At 44.3% G+C, this 17,057-nt stretch overlaps 1 protein-coding gene across 3 annotated transcripts in view; it reads left to right on the top strand.

Moving 5' to 3' along the window:
- Positions 1-17,057, top strand: part of LOC8036084 — a 140,858-nt gene that overhangs the window by 71,066 nt on the left and 52,735 nt on the right. For all 3 annotated transcript variants that reach the window (XM_040208378.3, XM_040208379.3, XM_040208377.3), the window contains one exon: positions 7,874-7,989. In XM_040208378.3, the coding sequence (XP_040064312.1) occupies positions 7,874-7,989 (116 nt within the window). The remainder of the gene's footprint in view (positions 1-7,873; positions 7,990-17,057) is intronic.

Here is a 17,057-nt window from a genome sequence, read left to right as displayed (position 1 = left end):
CTGGGCACGATAAGTACGAAACCAGAACCAAATACTTTGCTCTAGGGAGAATACATAAGAATACATCGTGTACAGAGCCAACTCTTCCGGTAGAGCGGTATGAGCACCCCGTGTCCGAGAGAACGCACCCGCATCGTGCTTGTCGCACAGCTGCGCGGCGACGGGTTCGCCGAAACAGACCGTTGTCTCTACTGGCGCTCGAGTGTCTACGACGATAAAATAGGGACCTTACACGACGGTAGATGGCCGCAGCCACTCCTTCCAACTCAGTGGGAAAAAAAACCCAAAAGTGCGGCGCGTCCAGCCGTACTAACTATGCAAAACCTGTCCACGACGAGGTCATCAGATTTTCGCGGAGTGAGATGTATTCACTCGTTGTCACACAAAGAAAAAAAAGGAAGTTTTGCGTATTATCCGTGCGCTGCGCGAGGTAGTTCTTACAACATTTGGTTGTCTGAAAGAGAAACGATGCTTTCAAAAATTAAAACGTGTACGTCTTAAAAAAAAAAAACAAAAAAAAAAAACGTAAAGGTAATTTGAAATTTACCTACACATATTTTCGTTCAATACATAAAATCAAAAATGAGTAAAAAAAAAAAAAAAGGACCGATCTTTTTACTATGGTTCTTCAGTTGGATACAGGTATAGCAAGCATTTTCGAGGACAAGGTCCGCTTCCACCCCATATTTGTTACCCTACAGAGCTAATTTGTCAGTGGTACATTTAATATGAAATTGTTTAGGAAATTGCCAGCCCTTTCCTCGGAATTTAAAAAGGGATAAATGATACGCTGGAAAGTTTCGATAAATCAACTCTGCAATTGAGATTGAATATTTTCGCCTCCGCAGAAATGCTTGATGTCATTTGAAAAGCCCGCGTGCCAACGTTCCCTTATTTCTCTCCGTCTTTCTCTCCCTTTCTTACTTCATGGCGGCGGAGAGAAAATAAATAACACAAATAGACCACGAAAAGATTGACGTCATTTCTGCTGCATCTCTGCTCACGGCGCACATGTGACGACGCGAAAGCCTGATAGTAGGAATTTTCAGCTTACTTGAGGTGTTAACTTTCTCGTAAAATTTTCGTTAGCTTTATTGCGATATTTGGCTGCGTGACTCTTAATACAGGAGCCTCGTATACATGGTGCGGGAACAAGTTAGGCACATGGGAATTGAACAAAGACTTTTTATTTTTGAAATATATATAGTTGAAGACGTTCATGGCGCCAAGTGACATGAAAGAGCTGAGAGCTTTTCTTATTGAAATAGAGATGTCAGAGTGCCATATCGACTTTTTTTTATGTTTTCCGTTCCTAATGTAAGGATCATAATATAGCAGAGTTGCGACGCTTCTTGCTTTTCTTATTGGTGATCCGAAAAGGTCAAAGAGGAAAGGTAAGAGCATTTGACATGAACGTGGTCTACACATGCATGGACACAAAGAAGCTAGTATCACTGAACCACCTTTAATTTTGAGCGTAAAGCTTTTTCGAGGTGGTGGTCAAACACCTGTAGAACCGCACTATAAATGTAACCATTATTATGGGCGTATAAGGACTCTTTTATAGAGTTTAATAAAATATGTGTAGGTTTTCCTAGAGACCTTTAGACCAGGGGTTCCCCAGGAATTAAAATTAAGGAGGGGGGGTCTAAATTTTTAGGGGGGGGGGGGGGGATTAAGAATAGAGGAGTCGTTGCGAATTAAAGGGGTGCCTTCAGAAAAACAAGGTGGGGGGGGGGGGTGTGAAGGAAAATCACTGCTTTAGACTTTGTCTACCAGTTGTCTCTTGACTCTTATTAATCTACTCTATAGAGTAAAAAATAAATTCCCATCGGGGGAAAAGAAAAGAAACACAACAGGCCTTTTTTGTTGTGGTGTTTGTCTATGTTTAGACACGATGCAAGCTTCCAGTTGCCAAAATACAATTTCTACATCGCCGCTTGCAGCCTACACCCATGCCGTAATCGCGGGCAATTAAGGCTAATGGCGGTTCGCGGACGCGGAATGAATGAAAGCGTACGGCATGTCTACGATATACAGTCAAGGCCGAACGCTATTTAGTAAGGAAAAGAACAATGCGTTCGTCACTTTCCCGAGCTAAACAAACGCGAGAGGAGGAGAGTGTGTACGACACCAATTAGACCCTAACTTAAGACCAGGGATTTTCGATTAGGTTGCGTAAGGGCAATTGCGGCTACCTTCAACCAGGCTATCTCGCTATCTCTCTCTCTCTCTCTCAAGGAGCTGCTCTTGCGCATTCGAATGAAGCAAGGCGGTTTAGGCGATACAACCGTCGAGATTTCGCAGTTAGACGAGGCAACGCGGGTCACGTGCCCAGGACAAGGCTACACGCGCAATGCGTCCCTCGGTGTAAATTATACCTGCTGATGGCGCCAAGTCCACGTGACGTCACTTCGGTTGCCCAAACCAAGTACGCTGACAGGACACGAGTGCTGTGCTGGCCTTCAGAGGCGTCAGAATTATTCGAGAGATGCGGGGTGATGCCGCGATTTCGGCCCATTTTTCCGTAATGCTTTCACGTAACTTTTTAAAATGCTTAAGAAGGACCCCCCTTCTTCCCCCCTCTTCTCTTTGTTTTGACATACAACTCCAGTTGACAAGGGTGCTGACGTTTGAGGATTGGTATAAACCGTAAGAAGAAATGCACGGGGGTTGTGACTTTTGGAAGCGTCAATGAATTCCTCCAACACGAGACCTGCCTCGGTGCTTTCACAGGGCGTCGCGAGAGAGGTGACGTGACGGGAGAGCTCGAGGTAAATTAGGTTTAGCTGAATACCACGACGAAGCAAATTTCATAATGCTCAGAGAGTAGGCCCGTTCGGTTTACCCGCGCACCAGCCAACACCAGATGCAGAAAAGTGCAGTGCAGCGCACTTGCGGTCTATCTGTTTTAAAATGTTTTAAAATGGGTCTTTGAACTCGTCAATCGGGTTCTGCGATGGGCACCGAGCTGGTGCACAAGGTGCAGGTAAATCGAACGAGCCCAGCAGCGTTCAGCTACGCTTTCCTATGTTACGTTGTGATACGGCGGACAGCCACCGCGGACATCCGTGCCGATGACTCGAAGGTTGTGACTCGACGTAAGCCCCCTTGGCGTATTCAAACGTATATAGGGGCGGATTTAAAGTAGAGGGGAGGAATCCCAGAGGTGACTTTTTTATGAAAGAAAAAAAAAAAAAAAACGACATAAAATTCTTTGTTTTTACAGAAAAATTAATAGACTGCAGTGCTTCTTTTAGAATTATGTCTATGTTAGTGTGTCGAATTTCCAACGTCATGCTTTCTTCTTGTTGTTTTTGTTTTGTTGAATGTTACTATTCTCCAATGTCATGCAGAAAAAAAAAAAAAACAAAAAAAAAAAAAAACATACAGCTTAGTATGGGCGTCTGTTTTGAGCTGTACACGGTCCATCTCAAAAGTTTCGTTCGCCTTTCTCAGAAACAAGAGCGCAAACGCAACGTAAAAAGAAAGAAATCCTGCGCGTTAACATTTTCGCGAAACACGCAGATGATTATCCTCACTTGGAACAGCAAAGACGAATGAATATCCCAGCGAATGAGGAAGCTCGGAATGCGCCGAGTAACTTGGGAAAGGAGGGGACAGGAGCGCGCGGGGGGCATCAGAACGTCGAGCTCTGGTTGGAAGGATTAGAGGGTAGACCTAAAGCTACATGCCTTTCTCTCCACTGCATTCGTCGAACGCGTTCGAATACGCAAGCCAAACGCCGGCGTTCCGCGTTCGGCAGCTAGCTTTAGGCCTACCCCCTAATTGTTCCAACCATGGCTCGGCGTTCTGACGTCTCCGCGGACTCTCTCCATTAATTTCTTGGCGCACACGATTCGACGTGAAAAACAAGATGTGCGCAGGGACAAACTCGCTGGAATTCATCCGTTAATAGCTGGTTGGGTTCTGCCGGAAAGATAACGTGTGGGTATATCTTTTTTTGTTTTGTTTTTTCAAAGCGCACGTCGTTTCAATAAAACGCACACTGCGCGACACCTGTTAGCGCGAACACGCGTCATTGACAAGCTTTCGCATTTTACCTCGCCCTGAGTATTGGTGGGCACGAAATTCTGCAACTTAGGTTGATGCACTGAGTGAGCACTTCCCGTCACACTAGTGACCTTGAAGACAGCCTTTAGCTTGTAAAAGAAAAAAAAGGCGTTAACAGTCACAAAACCCAATATATCCTTTCGCTGTTTGGGCTATGGAACAAGAAATTTACCTGGAAAGCTTGGAAACCTGAAATCCAGTCTGAAAACCTGAAATCCAGAGAGACTCCAATAAGATTTCTTGTTTGATAATCCAGATAGCGAAAAGCTGTATTGGTTTTTGAGATAGGGTGTCGTACAGTGTACTTCTCGCGCACAAATGTGCGCCAACAAGGTATTCTGCAGAGATTGCACGGTTACACCTCCTTCTCGTGCCCTTGCTTTGATAGCGATTAGCACGACCCTTGATATAAAAAAAATACTCCGAAGATCTACGCAATTTGGGTTGATGGGCGTCTACCAGCACTGCACACGAATTAACAGCTATATACTGACAGATCAAAATGGCACATCGTGTTCGCGCTTTTAGTTTCGTGATTCGTAAGAACACCGGAGAGCACTTAGGCGTTCTTATCGTCAGGTGCCACAGTAGCATTGACTGGAGGGCGGTAATAGAATCTGTCAATGACTGTATCGTATTTTCTCTGGACTGGATAAGCTGCGTTTAGGGCGCACAAAAGCAGTGCCGCTTCAGAGTGCAGACTAAATGCTTTTACACCCCAAAGGGTTTAAATTAGCTTGCCCCAAGGCTAACACCCTAAGGGTGTTACAGTAACACCCTTAAGGTTGGTGAACATTCTAAAAATAGGATGCCGTCAAGTTTAGCAGAGCTGCCTTGTTAAGATTGGCACATTTCTCAACTTAACAGGGTATACGCTCCGCTAAAAAGCCAGCATTCTATAGGGTTTTTATCACCATACTGGGGGTGTTGCTGTAACACCTAAGGACCACGCAATGAATAACCCACAAGGGAGGAATCACGACTCTGTTGAATGCTCCACCGCCTTATACTATACTCGACAATTCAAAGGCACTCATTCGCAGGTCACCGTATTCACAATTATAAAGGTTACAAGTACGGTTGCTCCTCTCTTTCAAGTGTTGCGTAATATATCCAAGTTTAAGGAGTGAATCTCCGAGTTAAAAGCATCGGTACGGGTAATAGCTTATTTGACATAATTTCTAAAACAACCGACGTTAAAGCGGCTGGAAGTAAGTGTCAGTGCGGCGAATACCCGTCAAAATGAAGGGCGTTCGCGACTTCAACGTATACCCTTTCTCACGCCATTTTTGCACCCCTCAAAGACGAAGGGTTTATTATGCAGCAGCAGTTTGTTTTACGATTAAAATGATGTATTAACCGAAATAAGGGCGCTGAAAGGGTGTAGCGCCATGGACGTAAGCTTCTGAAAACCAATTTTACACCCTGAAGGGTGTAAATGTTTTAGTGATTATTGTTCGAAATTGCCCACCGATCTGTTTGTGTCTGACAGGACAAAGGAAGGAATGTCGATTAGCAGCATGCCGATTAGCAGAGGGGTGCTTCCAAGGAGTAAAAAGGACATTTAACTATTTTTGTTATATGTTGTTCAGTTCCGTAAGAGTAACACGGGGTGCTTTCGCCGATTACAACAGGAAAGAAACAAAATGAAAACTTTTTACTTATTTTCAGTTCTATCATCAGCGCCGCTAAGCTTTGCATCAACTTTTACTACTATAAAACCCAAAGTTCCCTAGTCAGAAAAGATAAATAAAGGAAGGATCCAGCAGACGGGGGCTATAAACGGATCTTCGCCTTAGATACGACTCCGGCCCATATCAAAATTACACCCCGGTTACGGCCAAAGACCTTTCGAGTCGTCGGGTAAGCACACAGCAGAAGCTTATATTGAAATCCTGGAAGAAGATGGCGGTTGCTTTCGATTCATCGCACGTCCTCGCTGGACTCCAGAGCCGGGCAGCTGAAGACGGTAACACCGGCGGCACTTGGGGGCATCAAAAACGAAACATATTCCCAAGAGGTGATCGAGATAAGGGCCAGCGGTCAGCGAGTAAGGAGGATTTCATTCAACTTTCGATTCAAGTTGTAAAACAGAAAAAAAGAAAAACAAGAAAAACCAGCAGCAACCGGTATTGGAGAGTGGTCCTGCTGCGATGGCGGGAAAGCTGAATCCATTTACAACAGGCGGAGGAATGCGATTATAATGCAACGTACAGTTTTCTAGCAGTTGTTTCGAAACTCGACTGTCTTCTTTTATTTGCGTTTTAATGTAATGTTTCTTCTTGTTACTTTTACTTGAAAACTAACCTCGCTGTTGGTTCTTTCCTAGAAGTCCGGTGATTTATGGCTTCTTACTATTTTTTGTTTGCTGTTCCTTATTGATGAATGATTTCGTGAGATACCTAACCTGAGCTATATATATATATATATATATCTAAATCGCACGCACGCACATAATGCAAAAGCACACACGTAAGCGAAACTTGTTTTCAGACAGAGAATTCTTTTTCGAATTTTACGCATATGTAGCTCAGTAAACCAATATGTTCCCCACCAGTCTCGGGTTTCACCAGTCTCGGGTTTACAACTATGCTCATGTTCTTCTTGTCCGATGGCACGTTTTCTTTCGAATGATACGTTGATCCAGGGAAAATATCTTTCAAAATGAGTCAGTAATTGTCCTTTCAGTAACTGGAATATCTGATATGGGGCACCCATCGCCTTGTCGCTAAGATCAACATACAGAAAAGGCAATACGTGGTAGTTTTAATCATATATTAATAAGTTTCTCGAAGAACGACAACAGGGTCGACGCTCTAACAAAAGCAAATAAAAAAAGAACAAATAAAAGAAAACGAGATGAGAATCAGGCAGGAAAAGAAAGTGAGACGCACGCGCTGGCAATAAACTTAAGACGCTAAAAAAATAGGCATGACAATAAAAACAAGGGACAATCATTGTTCCGGAGGAAACGACGCATGCGTTTCCCCCGTCCAAGCAGACGACGGGGTCGGTTCTGAAGCAGACGACAGAAGCTGGTGGTCTCCTAGCAGACGACGCAGATAAAAGCGCGCGGCCAACCCGCGGCCGCCTGAAAAAAGACAATGCCCTCCACGCTCGTTTGGTGGCGGCTGCCGCCGCGTAACCTAGTGTTGCTCATGCGATCATTACTGCTACGAGCTAAATCATAAGCAAGACAATAAAAAAAAAAAAAAAAAAAACGCACACAAAGTTGCGCACAACAAAGCGCAACGACGGACGGAGGCACCCCCCTCCAAGGCCAGGAAATAAAAGATGAAAAGGAGAACCGAAAGCTTTTTCCGGTCGCGGAGAAAATCGTGACGGGGACCGGCGGAGAAAAAAAAAATAAAATAAAAAGAACGGCCTCAAGCAGGTTGGCTTTGGGTTGTCCGGCAACCGTGCGCGGCACTCAGACTTGCTGGGAGCTATATCGTGAACGGAGCAACTGTACTCTGTACAACGCCCGTCAGATGCATGCACGAACACGCATAAGAAAGGCAGTGGTGGAGCGGCTCTTTTGGCTGGGGGAGCTGCAATATTTCTAAAACACCAACATTTTTTTTTTTTGAGATTTGCGTCTAAGTATATTCACACCTTTTGATGCCCCCTTTTTTTTTTTCGCAATTTTTATACAAAAAGTTTTTACCAAAATACCTATGATTTTGTTTTACGTTGTCGGTATCACAGCTCTATTCACTGAAAAATGATTCGAAAGATCGATCACTTCCAAAGCACGGGTACTGCCGCTCCATCGACGCCATCCTCCTCACAATTGCAGGCGAGTCAGTGAGCGCCACCTTGCAGCGAGCGGCAGCACCACCGTACTCGGATGGAATATGGCGTATATCAACATAGCGGAATGGACGCCGGAGCACGTCGCCGACTGGTTACGAGGTAATTACCACTTTATTGTCCACAAACTAGCGCTGAGAACAAACATAAGGTACTGACCTACCTGCCGGTACACTTCGATTGGAGCAAATACCTCCCTGACACAAGCAAACAGCGTCGCACGTTGAGCTGTCGTTGGGCAGTTACCGCGGTGCTACTCCCAAGCGCAGGAATTTCAAGATGAGTCCGAGAACTGGTGGCGATACGTTATTTTCCCTTTTCGTCGCCGATCTGAATATTGCTGCCCCGTTTTCAGGGTGTCGGGGTGTAAAGCTGGTACCTAATGTCATCTTCGTGCGGCGATACTGCCGTATAGAAACGCCGCGATCGACCAATTCGGTATTTTGTTTTGTTCCTTTTTAACCTCTCGCTTGTCACGAGTCGCTCGGTGTATTCGCTTATTCAGGGCTTGCATGTTTCCGATTCGACGTTACAACGAGAAAAAGTACTATTCATCTTTAAAAAAAGTTTTTTTCTTGAGGGGGGGTCTTTTGCGCCCTGTTCTGGCGGCGCAAGAAAACGCTGACAGGGGTGGATCGTCATGAATAATGTCGAACCGACATAGTACACGAATCGGTTTTCGTGGCGGCGGAACCCTACACCACCCTTTGCCCGCTCACATCCGCTCTGATGCGCGAGAACTTGATGCTCTGTGAATATAAAACGATATTGATTTTTTTTTCTTTTCCCTGAGGCATCGTAGCGACCGCTTCATTTGCCTCATCGCGTGCTCGGCCTTCTTCTTAACGCGATTTTGGCGCAGAAATAAAGAGGGAAGAGGGGAGAAATTATAAATTTTCGGCTCTTAGCACGCAACGTTTGTAGCGGTAGTACCTACTGCAGTGTCTGCCGTTGTGCGTGTTGATCATCATCAGGTGGGGGACTGATGATTCAGGGCGATGATTCGAGTGGTTGCGGTGATTGCTCGACGAGTGTTTGCGGATCAATCGGGGGACTTTATGCCGCATTTGTAATCTGTCTCGCCGGTTCTGTCCCGTTGGGAGCGTACCGGTGTGCGAACGACCGATCTTGCGTAAGAGAATGCTGGTTTTTGTTTCGCAACGCTCTGGTTACTTTGTGTTTTCGTAGAGCTCTTCCGACTACTGCTATTCGTACGGAAGGTGAACAATTCTCACCCATCGGAAATATTTCTGTCTGCGCGAGAGCATGAAAATAATGCTGTTTTCGATTGTTCGGAGCTTTCTTTTTTAATTATTTTTTTGATGGTGTGGCAGTGATGATGTCTACGGTTCAATGGCTTGGCATCAGCTGTGCTGCATTACGTTTTCAAGTTTTGATTGATTATTGTTGTTTTTCCGTGCAATGCTTGTTGGTGCAACTACGAGCAAACAACTATGTACTGTGTTTTTGCAGTGTAGTATCCAAAATGATTTTAGAATGCATGTTTTATAATACAGCCTTTTTGTTGTGCAACATTTTCCTTATTCTACTAAAGCAACTGCTCCATGTGACAAACGTCGCGTCTCAGTTTGTAGGCTATAGAGTGTTTTTACTAACGTAATTTCATCTAGCGTTACTGTATATCTCCCGTAGGGAGCAGAGTAACGCAGAGCCGTGTATTGGGAGAGTTTGGCCATTCATTAGTTTGAATAGGGAAGCATTTCGTGGCCAACCACAGGCAGAGCCGTATATGGGGAGAGTTTGGCCAGTCTATGATTTTGCCGCCGTAACGCTCTCCTCCCAAGTGAGCCAATCAGCACGCGGCGTAGAGCGAGAGGCATGAGCGCATGCGCGCAAACTCCCGGCTGCTCCCACCTGAGTGGGGAGGGCCGCCATCTTCGATCATTCTCCCAGCGGAATGAGTAGGATCGGCATCTAAATCTCGATTATTGCCTTTTATATCGCTGGCTCTGGCAAGAAAATGACATTCTGTTATTCCTTGGTGGGTTAAAAAGCTAATAAATCAAGATTTTTCGGCGTATGGCCACAAACTTTTATTCATGCGAAAAAGAAGTCTGCCCCTAGCAGACGACGCGTAGCCTCAGCAGTGCTCTTCTCCAACCAGCCTCCGACAGCGTTGCTCAAATATGGCGGTCGTCTCCTCTCCGCTCCCTTCTTTCTCTCTCGCTCCTTCGGCGCTCTCCTCCCTTTCATTTCTTTTTCTCCTCTCCGGTGCCTTCGTCGCCACACCCACTGACCAAACACTCCCAATATACGGCTCTGACCACAGGCTGCCACAACAGCCCCTAGTGGTGGTCGTGAGCTCTAAAAATGCGACTCGACTAATTTAACCTGTTTTAGCGTCGCTAGAGTAAAAAGCTGTAACTCTTGGTGACTGGAAACTTGGCGCATCTGACGTTTTTGTTACGTCCATATTCAACGGTAGAATAAACGAATGTACGCTCCAAACCAGAGCAAATTGCATAGTTGCGATCGTTGCTGCTGATTTGCTATTGACGCCATTGTCTCGAGATGCCGAGATTGAATGCTTCTATTTCACGCTTTAAATGTTGTTTCCAATATTTTGATGTCGCGGTCTGCTGATAGGTCGATGCTGTGTCGCACTTTTAGTTTACGCTCTAACTGCGGGGAATATATTCGGCGCTGGTGGCGACCTTTGCTCCGCCCATTGGCCAAACCCCCCCCCAGTATACGGCTCTGGAGTAACGCCAACTGTAGCGCCCCCCTTCGGTGACTGCTGACGAATGCCAGAAGGGCTCCTACTCTTGCACGTTGGACGTATCTGGTATAGGAGAAAGCGGGGGCTTTGTTATATATAGGCTATTTATCTTGTGAAAACTGTTTTTGATATCATAGGTAAGCACTGTAAAAGCATTTGCATAACTGGTTATGGTCCGAGCGAGCGTAGAAATCTTGTTTTGAGCACAAATCACCTTACGGTAGCAGACGACACAGCAAGCTCTGTGGTGAGTAGGCGGCAATTCTGCGGTGCGACCGCCAACTTTTCGTGGTGTTTCTCCAGTTAGCCAGTGCAGTACGACTGTTAGCCTGGGGTTGCCGCTTAGAATGAATCTCTGACGTTGATGATTTATGAAACAATCATTCATTTTTCACCACACGCAATAGAAGTTGCAGAAAAAAATTAAAGAAAAATGAGCGGTGTTCACCCCCTCAACTCGCAGTCAGAAAAAGCGGTCATGTGATCTGGTGACGATTATATGCTGCCAATGTTAATCATTGCCACATGCTGGGGTTGGCAAAGCATATGACACGCACTGAGTTCCAGACATTGTTATGGTTTGGCTATTGTGGTCATTGCAGCGATTGGACATGGGCCACTACCCAAATGCTTGTCGAGCTATCGATTATCACGAGCCCAAATCGAGTGCTCACGCAGTGCTCGGGTCCAATCTGCGAGCCGCATTCAAATATCGTCACTAGGGGATACTGCGATCCCCCGTCTATGTCATCAAGTTTTGCGAAGGAGAGATTGAAAGAAAACGCTCGCTTTTGTTCTTGAAATGACACCGCAACAAAGCAGCTCTTTGGTCAGTGGCATTGTGTTCGAGTATACTTGGGTTCCACTAGTGTCGGTAAGGTCATGTAAAGTGAAAAACATTCCAAGTGAATCTCGTTGCATGGCCCCTTTAAGAAACAATTGATCCACAAGAAGTAACTGATCAACATCCTCTTGGGCTAACTTTGCTAGACACAAAGCTTTTACACAGTCCTCATGCCCTGCACTTTGTTGCCCCTGTAGACGTAAATGGCGCGGTGCGTCACCACTGACTCGTGCCATTAGGCGATATAATTAAGATTCTTGCATTTTCGGAGCTTTTTTTTTTTACAAAACTCGGAAGGTGTTTTTTTGGAGTTAATTTTTTTTTTCTTCCAAAATTCTTTGTTTTTCGGGGAATTCGTTTATGACACTCAAAATTCAGAGTTTTTAGGGGTGTTTAGCATTTCAGGGTGTTTAACTTCAAATAGGGTTGTGTTTGGGAGCAGCAATAGAGGACAGTGTAACTGCGGATACAGTTTCATTCAGTCAATATTTAGAGCATTTGGGGCAAAAACTAATGCTTGTTAGTTGAGAGTGCGCCAGTGTTTACGTCAACTTCTTGTCCTTGCCTATATTTTTGGTGCTTGTCTACGATCATGAACCGACTGGCCCAAATTGCCATGTTAATGCAACTGACTGAATCTCAAATTTCTATCGTCAACGAGGATGACAGGGGAATGTGTACGAGGTTCAGTCTGCAAAAAAACAGGTCACAGGAGGGCGAGGGAATGTCTTAGAAAGGAAGGCATCCGGGAGGAAGGCCCCCGACTGAACCGACTACGTATTCGACCTCGGTTTGGCAACCGTCATGAGGAAGACGCCTGCCTTTTCTAACAAGGGTTCAGAGGGGAAACAATAAAAAGTGGACGAAGAAAGTGTCTTTCGGTCCCGAAAGAAGTTTCTTTTTGCAACTGATGTTCTGAATTTTGAGTTTTTCAGATAAATTCGAATTTGAAATATTTTTACTGGCATGCGTTTTTTGAAATTTACCGGATTTATCCGAAAACGCAGAACCCGAGATATAATCTATAGTTGGTGTAAAGTTGAGAACCCATTGCTAGATGCTATGCCTCAAGCGTGAGCTTTGTGCCTTTGACAGCTCTTTGTCACACACTCATCCAAAGTCCAGCAGAAGGCGCCGAGCTTGTGCTGGATGCGGAGCGTTCTACTGGGATTTTGACCTCTCGCCAAATATAGGGTCCCCAAAAGGTTTTCTCACTCATGTCGAAAGACGCATTGAAGACTCAGTACATTGCGTAATTTGTAGCTCGCCAAAGCACTGTCTCTGCTTTTAAGCAATAGACCCTTTTACTGTTTACAAACATGAACCACTGCTTGCGTCCCAAGCAACTTCCAGTCGCTCCGTCTTTGCAGCCATGTCGAGCTTGCTTATGTCACCAGGGTCAGAAAGCATAGATGCTACACGGACGACAAAGTTGATCATGTAGCGAGTGCCTTCGGCTGTACGATTTAACTTCTTGGAGAGGACAAGTTGGTTTACGAGAATATTAGAAAAAGGTGAAAAGATCACATGCTTCTTGGTTCTTTTGGCGTTCACCTGGAGAATTGGTGGTTAAATGTTTCATTGACGTTTCAAACAGTGGTGTTAAGGTGGACTTTGTTCATTCTTTTTGTAAGCCGGAAGTTCGCCGGGATGTCAAAGACTGGAGCACCGCCTGGTGGCGTTTCCAAAGAAAAGGGTCTATAGCAGGAAAGAAGGAGGGCACAAAGCAGCCCGTTTGGCCTCTTAATGTTTTCCTGCAACTTGGAGGCAACTGTGGGGCATCCCAGTGGGGTAGCCAGGAATTTTTTTCGGAGGGGGGGGAAAGGGGGGGGGGGGGGGATTCGACACCGAAACCCCCCTTTGGCTACACCGCATGCACATTTATTCTGAAAGTTCCGTTATATTTCTTTCAGTACAAAGTGCACACACTAAGATAAATTATGGAACAGATTATCCGGAAAATGCCCCCAACGACTCTGCCGGCACGCTCTTCCTTCTTTGGTGAAATTGTCGAGGACCTTTCTGTATAATTGCGGTCTAATATCGTCAACGACAAGTCGAATCTCCCCTGTTGAGCTCGGGAATTGTTTGTGGTTTGTCGGCATAGGCACAAGGTCTCACAAACCCCCCAAGAAAGGAGTTGCACATTGCAAAAAATTGCGACCTCGCTGGCCAATTCTGGTCGCCATTGCGTAGAGATGACACAGCCAGGAAGTGTTTCTCGCAACAAGAAGAGGAATGTGCCAGTATAGTTGTGGGGGACATTTGTCTGATTTATTGTTCAACAATTAATTGCTGTGTGTGTGCTCTTGTTATTAAAATAAAAATATTGGCACTTTTTGCATAATTGATGTATTTTATTATGAAATTAAATCTTCTGCTCTCGTTGGGTCACCCTATAGACCCTTATCGTTTCCACAAAGTAGTTCACGCATCTGGTGGGGGGGATAAAAAACAAATGACATTACAACCTGAAAAAATAAAAAAATAGAAAATGCAAAACAAGAACGAGTGATGGTCACAATGAAAAAGTTAACATTTTCCAGTGGCATGGCGAGAGCAAAGCAGTGTTTTCCTTTCTACCGAAGGAAAGGGCTGCAGAAATGACTATAGAACATTGTTCCTCCTACGTCCTCTTCAACATAAAATATTTCACGATGATGGGACCTTTCCAGTCATCCAGTTCAAAACTTTAATAGTGATAAAAGATGTAATAAATTAAATGGAACTAAAATAATTCGTTTGTTCAGTATACAGCTACTCTTCTTTAGCTACAGGGTGATTCCACGTCAGTTAGTGCAATGATAGTCCGGGTCATATTTTTTATATTTTTGTTAAAAATAATACGAAATCCATAATCTTTGGTCTTGTCGTTGATCATGGCTTTGACGACGTCCTTTCTGTTGGGGCTTTGAACAGAGCATGCGAGGTCATTGCGTGTGTAGTACTCAAGTGCAACCCTCACGTCTTTGGCATTCGCCTTTTTCCCCACGTAGGGATCAGGGGTTGCCCATACACCACCTTTACGCTTCAGTTTTCTTGTTTGATCAATCATGTTGGCAGTCGCTTCTGGCACCAGACGCAATATTTCTTTCTTCGAGATGCGTGGTGGCAGAAGTGTGTACAATCGCTTGCGTTCCTGGTAGGAACTGCATGCCTTCAGCGCGTCAAACCACTCCATGCAGTGCTCACAACTGTCTTCGCCGGTTTTCACGTCATAACTTTCTTCTAATCGAAGAGCTCACTTGAGCTTGTTTTTTCTTCAAATACGCTTCGCGCCTTTTTTTTTATGGTTTTACGTGGTTTCAATGGGGTTACTGACTGACTAGTGGCACACATTGCTTGTCTCACTTCAGCCAGAATTTCATCAGAGTCCCGAAAAGAAGAGTTTGATGTACTCACGTTGTGAGGAGAAGCAATCTCATTCTTGAGGTATTCGTAGCAATGCTGGCATAAAAGGTCAGATTTGTTCACTGTTCGTGGAGCCAGTAGCTTTTCCAACCGCACTTTGTTGAGTGCGGTTGGAAAAGCCGGATGTAATAATGGCCACTTGCGCAACTGCAAGTTTTAAGCTTATGTATGCATAGCTAGCGAATTTGCACAGTGGGGCCGTTTTGTTTCTGTGAATTGTAAGCTAATAATGGTATTCCAGCTCAAAGTCCCTTCTCGCATCAGTTATACTCACCCCTTTTGAAAAAAAGAATTTGAAATATATAAAATACATGCAATAACTAACACTCAAAATGTTTGGTGCTGTGCGGCAAAGCCGCTATGACGAAAATGTTGGCTCGCTCCGAGTGTAGGTTTGTCGTAGCTTTTCCCATTCGGAGGTCATACGTTGCTCAATGTTTTACCATCACAGTTTAGTTCAAGTCAACGCAAAGTGCCAAGAGGAGTTTAAAAAAAAATAAAAGATGGAGGTCTTTAAATATCAACGCCCAATCTTGCCACATTTGGAAAAATCAGCTGCATTTCTGCGTTAATAGCAAAAAGACAATTAAGAGTGGACATATAATTTTTACATATTCGTAAAGAATATTTAAAGACGCTCATCTTGATATGTTTTGTGAAGTATTATGAAAGATGGTTTATTTGCAAAAAAATTGTTAATACGTCTCTAAAACACGTTTTTATGCCATGTTTGATTTTTTTGTTTGCATAGAAATATTTTATTCATATTTTTAATTTTTTGTGTATGTGTTGTTTATCTTTTGTGAAATGTAATAAAAAAGTTATGGTGACGTGAAAGCTTCGACGAGGAAATGACGACTGTGCAAAGTAGCATAGTGAAATCTTCTCAATTTCCACGCCTCGAGCTTCTCTATTTTATATCTTAGCGAAAAGAATGTTACGGCACTCATATATAGCTGAATGTTCCTCCCAAGAACATAGCTTTCATATATAGTTTTAACAAAAATATCTAAATTATGACCCGGACCATCATTGCATGAACTGACATGGAATCACCCTACAGTAACTTGTTTCCCCACTGCTGGTGCGATCTAGCCGAGCAGTATGTCTGATGATTTTGGTTTTGGCATACATCACCATACTTGCCAAGTCTCCTGTATCACTCAGGAGATTCCTGAATTTTGACCAGTTTGTACGGTTGTGCATCTGACAGGAAAATCTCCCAGAAAGCGCAAATTACTCCCTCCCATCCCCACACACATAAACAAGGAGTTTTTGCCATCGCAACCGACGACTGCAATGATAGCAGGGCCCAGCTGTATCTCGCTAGCATGAGCAGTGCAATCTAAATCTAATAAAGTTGTCTTCATGTAAATTTGTTGTCAATCTTTTTTTTTAAGAAGACCGCTACCCCCTTGCTTAGGAACTCTTCTTGACTTGGTTCTTCTTGACTTGGCAGGTATGCATCATTCTGTCGCAGTTACACGAAAGCATGTCAGTAGAGCACCCTGTGCTCAAAAACAGTTCTTTTTTTATTTTTTTTAGATTAGCCTTTTAATTTTTGTTATGTTGTCAGGATGAGCTAAATAGATAATTCTATTGTGTGGGTAGTTTTTGTGTCGGCCCCTGCCAAGCTGCTGAGTTCAATTGGCTCTATAGTTGTGTGAATAGTAGATTGAGTCGGATAGTGCTGCATCATCTAAAGTCTCTCAGTTGAAAAGACAGTTGATGCCACCTTGCCTTTTTTGCTTGAAAACTACAAAGAAGCAGCACCATCCATTTGCAACAATTGTTCACAAACATTTGCTCGACTTAGTTCTCTCGAAGAACCATTTGCCACAGCTCATTGTTCAAATGTCTGGAGCACTGCACAATGGCGGAGCAAGCGACACCGCAGAATGTGACCTGAAAACTACATAAGCTGGAAATGAAGTGTGATTAGTAGAGTTTCTAGGGTTCCAACATTGGCGGTGTTTTTTATGTCTGCCGTTGTGCAGGGATTCCACAGCTTCGAGCAGTGGGCACACCTTCGAAAGGGGTCTATATCAACACCGTGGTCATCAGGTGTTTGACTGCACTGTCAGCTTTGGAGCCACTGAAAGCTAGGCTGTGCCTCAGAGTACCGACACTTCAGCCATCTTGTTCTTCAAATCCATTGTTGCCAGTTATCTGAAG

This window comes from Ixodes scapularis, unplaced genomic scaffold (assembly GCF_016920785.2).
Source record: "Ixodes scapularis isolate PalLabHiFi unplaced genomic scaffold, ASM1692078v2 PGA_scaffold2__306_contigs__length_199485367, whole genome shotgun sequence".
Taxonomy (NCBI): Eukaryota; Metazoa; Arthropoda; class Arachnida; order Ixodida; family Ixodidae; genus Ixodes; species Ixodes scapularis.
The sequence above is the reverse complement of the archived record's forward strand: the minus strand, read 5'-3'. Positions and strand labels throughout refer to the sequence as shown.